This window comes from Calliphora vicina, chromosome 1 (genome assembly GCF_958450345.1).
Source record: "Calliphora vicina chromosome 1, idCalVici1.1, whole genome shotgun sequence".
Lineage (NCBI taxonomy): Eukaryota > Metazoa > Arthropoda > Insecta > Diptera > Calliphoridae > Calliphora > Calliphora vicina.
Window position 1 is genome coordinate 76,218,337 of NC_088780.1, and position 5,472 is coordinate 76,223,808.

The 5,472-nt window shown below is 29.3% G+C and overlaps 1 protein-coding gene across 1 annotated transcript; it reads right to left on the bottom strand.

Annotated features, from left to right (window-relative positions):
- Positions 1–3,059: 3,059 nt before the first annotated feature.
- On the bottom strand, positions 3,060–4,252 carry LOC135950611 (zinc finger protein 830-like; the record flags this gene model as incomplete). Its single annotated transcript, XM_065500144.1, has 1 exon — positions 3,060–4,252. A coding segment is annotated over one exon (675 nt), but the record flags the coding sequence as incomplete, so codon positions are not given.
- Positions 4,253–5,472: the final 1,220 nt, after the last annotated feature.

Consider the following 5,472-nt stretch of genomic DNA (forward strand, 5'->3'; position numbering starts at 1 on the left):
TTTTGCATTAAAAAATGTCGTTAATTTGTTTCTAACTGATGATTTTTCAGTGATACGCAAAGGTGCTAACTCCACAAAATAAAAAATAATAATAAGAAAACATGCTAAGTCCAGCAAAAAACATTGAATATGCTATTTAAATCTACTTTTTCAATACTATTTGCTATAATACTTTGAAGATTGACATTTTTCGATGTAATCACTATAGTATGGTTACACAATTCACTGTAAAATAAAAAAATAAATAAATTTTGAAGAAATAATAATAAAAAAGAAATTTATTTAAGATTTTGAGTTATTTTCCTTTACAGCAATGAAATAAGACTGATTTTTGTTATGTATTTAAATAATATAAAATAATAAAACACATTTGTAAAATAATAACACGAGAAATTAAAATTTATTATAAGAAAATGTGCTAAGTCCCGCCAAAAAACACAAAATCAAAAGAATCAAACACTTACGGCCATTTTCACAATGTACGATTATTTCATTTTAACCGGAAAATTAACTAACTGTCGGTTTGTTTAACGGGGACCATTTAACCAACGGTTACCGATTTACGTTTCACCATCATTTGATTACTTAACCAATGCATTCAGTAGAAAGTATGGCAATAATGCATACATTTGTTTACGAAAAATAGTGTAATGAAAGATTGAAATATAAATAATTGTCTAAAAGACGTCATAAAAAATAATGATTTGTGTTTTCTTAGTGGTATAATAAAAAAACGTATAAAACTCAAAAATATTAAGGTACCTACTGTAAAATTTACAGAACAAACTGAACAACAATTACTGAAAACCAGCAATTAAAAGTGCACATTTGTTGTTTGGTTTGTAAGTGCAATATCCGGGTGGTATATGGATCACCCCGTGCAAAATTTACTTTTCTTCGTTTTACACTTTTAAAAATTATAAATATTACAAAAATATAAATGTTTTTCCATGTTCTTTTATTATATTTCTTACAATTAAGATGCTAACCGGCGAAATTTATTCGGTTATATTTAACAGCAACTTTGTTGTTAAATAGTGTCAGTTAAGAATTAATCGTACATTGTGAAATTCATATTATCCTAACTTGTGGTTAAAGTTCACGTTAACTTTTAATCGTACATTGTGAAAATGGCCGTTAGTAATATTACCTGGTATATTGTTATTTAAAAAGGAATACGTGGAATATAAGCCATAAAATGCCAATAATTTTCATGGAATTAAAAATGTAATGTTTTTCACATATTTTAAATATTTCCCGACTTAGGTACAACCGCTGGAATATTATTAAGTACCCTTTTACAATGCAGAAATTGAAAGGCAGACATACGAAGTTTGCGGGCGAGGGGTTGAAGAGGTAGAGTGTGTGGAGAATGCAAAATGTCTGCCTTTCAATTTCTGCATTGTAAAAGGAGTCTAACGGGGCATTTAATAATTACACTGCTAAATAAAATAAAACTCCATGAACAAAGCCAATTGGCCTATTAGACGGTGTTTAATTAAATCAAATGAAATTAAGGTATAAATCGTTAACTGTGTATTCACTACAGTCCATTTATGGAGTGAAGTTTTTAACATATTTAATGATATTAAAGACAACGATGAAGTTATCAAAAACTTCGTTTATTATACTCGTTGTAAAAACGTGTTTAAATTTATGAAGTGTCTCTGAATCTTTCGCGGCATAATTGGAACAAATTCAACTGCCTAAAGATCTGAAGAAAAAGTGTAGGCCATTTATTAATGCTTTTATTGCGTAGCTTCACAGAAAAAAAGTTTTATAGTTCTTTATGTTATTCAAAAATGTTAAAAAATTTTCTTGAAAAGTTTGGAAAAAAATTCATGTTCGATTAATAATATTTATTAAAAAGTTCATTTTAATTATGAATTTCTTTTTTCTGTGTTACACTTTATTATTTACATATATTTTTTAAAAATCCTTATATTATTTGTTCTAAATATTACAATAAAAATATAATTCTAAATAATAATATTTCTCAGATTTTCACTGTTCATCAGTTGTGTACAATTTCATTCTGCTTTGTAATTTTATTCTGCCTAATAATGCGACACTTGTTAACATCAATTCAACTCAAGCTACCACACATAATAACAGCAACATCAATAGTTATAGGCATGACGGTTTTCGTGGCGCGATGACATGCTACAACATGGTTTTCGCGTCGCGATAACATTGAACAACATGATGTGCGCGTCGACACAACAAAACAAAGCATCAAATTTTGATGTAAGACATTTTTCTACAAAATGTTGTCTTGTGCAGGCCTTTAATACATAGGTGGCATTTACACTTTGATTTAAAGTCATGTCTTTTTTGTGTCTCTTTTTTAAATCCCTACGAAAATCCCCTACGGCTTTTTTTGTCAACCATTTTGCCTTTTTTGGCAAGATGTATTAACAAGGTGGCAGCGTAACTACAACAATTACAACAATACAAGAACAATAGTCATTTTTGTTTGTGTAAAACCGTGTAAACTGTCAAAAAATAATTCACAAAAACTCACTTTTATAAATGAAATAGTTTTTTTTAACACTTTTAAATATTTTATGCACATAAAGCGGTGACAAATACTCACTTTTTTTAATTTAAAATAATCTTTTTAATCTTATAACAAATTTAAAAATGTTTGTAAACAAGCTTTTGACATTTCACAAGGCAAAACACGAGTAGAGCAAAAAATAGTCAGCTGGCGTTACGCTGCCACCTGGTTAAATATGCCTTGTTTTTTGGCACCTAATCGTTTCAACAACCAATCAGAAAAGATCTCAAAGCTGAATATCAAAAAAAGTATTGAAAAACAGAAAACTTGCGTTTTTTTAGACGTCACAATTTGTTAATACAAAAAAATAAGCATGATTTTTAGTCATGACTTAAAGTCATAATGTAAATGCCCCCATACTTATGATTTTTTTAAGTTATAAATTTTTGAATACATATAGTTATTTCACTGCATTTCCTAATAAGAAAGTAATGCATTCGGGGGTCTTTCGGTGTTTCTTAAAAATGGTACCAGATTTTCAAAATAAAAGGCAATACAATTTTCTTAATAAAATTCATATACTCTTTTATTAGCTCTTGTTATATTATAAAATAATTGAGTTATTGTCAAAAATCAAAATACACAAATTAATATGAGAAAATGTATGTATGTATGTATCTTCTGGGATCGTCGAAACATAGGCTGACTTCATAAACGCAGTTTGCAAACCAACACTGCAAAGAAAATTGTGTACAAGGCAAATCAATACTTTATGGTAATACAGCTTTATCAAAATATGCAATGACATTTTAGTACATTTATGAACGCATAAATACAAAAAGCATTGTCATGCAATAATGAACTTGCGACATTGTCCAAACAAAATCTATTGAGTTTATGAACACTGTGCATTGCAGTGTTGCTTTGCAAATTGCGTTTATGAAGTCAGCCATAGTTTCATGTTCCAATTATCATAGGATGATATAATTTAGATAAGATATTCAGTGCGGTATGTTTTCATTCTTAGCAAAAACAACTTAATTTTGAGACGACACTTATAAATACATACAACATGTATTAAAAAAAATTTTTGGATCTCCAGTCTAGATTTTCATTAATAAATTCATCGTCAGATATTTCTTCATCAGTTTCTACGTGCTCATTTTGTTTTTCTATTTTAACGATTTTATGCAGTTTATTTTCTAGATCTATAACTTTAGACCACTGATGAATTTGTTCACTGATTTCGGTTATTTCTCTCTCAACTGCTGAATTTATTTGTTCTCCAGATATTAATTCATTAGATGCCATTGATTCTTCTTTAATTTCGCGCTGAAATCTTTCCCATTCATCATCTTGAACATTTTTATATTCTACATGTCGGATTTTTGCATCAACAATGGGGTCGTCAAAAAACATCTCTGGCAGCAAATCAGAAGATTCTTGAATAATTGAAGTACCTATATTCTGATTGTGAGTTAATTTCATACCAGTAGATATATTTTCCTTGGATAATTTTCTCGAATTTAAAGATGTTTGTAAACCAATCACATGACTTATTTTCTTCTTCAAAGATTTATCTAATATTTGCTTTTTAACATTAAATTTTTTTGCTTCTTCAAGATTGGATTTATGTAGCTTTGAGTGTATATGAACCTTCCAAATGGCCACCGATTTAATTATGTTCTTGCATATTATACAAATGAGATTTCCTTTAGAATCGTACGTAAAATCAATGTTAATAAAACCAAATTAAATTCTAAAAAGTGTAAACAACAATCAGGTAATAGTGTTAATTAAGTCGGTTGTGCCGAATATTTGTGTATATACATTAGAGTGAAAATCAGTTGTATGGACAAAATTTTTTGTTAAAATTTTTAAGAGTGCCGGGTGGAATATTGTGACACTAGGCCTAAAAGTTAAATACTGAAAATTTGAGCCAAATCGGACAACGATATCTGGACGCGCATCGAGGTCAAAGTTCAGATATATGCAAAAATTTACTATTTATATGGAATAAATAGGTGAAACTTTAACTTTCCGCATTGTTTTCTAGAAATATGTAGATTTATTTATACTAGGATCGCCTGGTGGTCAAAATTCGACCACTAATAACAAAATTATAGAGTTACTTTGAGTATACGCAAAAATATTTTTCACGTTTGTGTACAAATACACGTGTATTTAGTAGGGCTGCACAAGCACATTCATTTTGTCCTCTTCACTGAATGACCTGCTTCACTTCACTCGACAATACTGTAAAATTCCTACGCTTGTACCAAGGCGAATTTATACAAGGTGGAGTCAGTCAATCAGCTGATTACTCTTTTTTCGCTTGTTTGGTTCTAAGACCTGTCAAAGCTTGTTTTTATACTTCAATATCTATATATTCTAAGCTAATTAACAAAATATGTATATTTTGCATAAATAAGTAAAGCCCTCACATTCAATTATCTACACTATATTTAGTTTTAATACATATTTGTTTAATTTTTAATTTCTGTTTTTTGACATTTGTTAAGACCATTTGTTGTTTTTGTAGAACTACCACCACCTTGTATAAATTCGCCTTGGCTTGTACTCTATAACAGAGCTAGGCATTACCTATACACGCGTGCTTTTCGGCCGTTACTAAATTTACAACAACGTACTCACACGTATTAAAAACTCATTCAGTCTCGTTTGAGCGTTCATTGAAGAAGGTTGTGTTGTCGCATGTTTCTTGCTTTTGTACATGAAAATTACTAATGCAGGCATGGAAAACTTAATATTTTGTAACATCATGCATGATTTTTAGTCATGACTTAAAGTCATAATGTAAATGCCCCCATACTTATGATTTTTTTAAGTTATAAATTTTTGAATACATATAGTTATTTCACTGCATTTCCTAATAAGAAAGTAATGCATTCGGGGATCTTTCGGTGTTTCTTAAAAATGGTACCAGATTTTCAAAATAAAAGGCAATACAA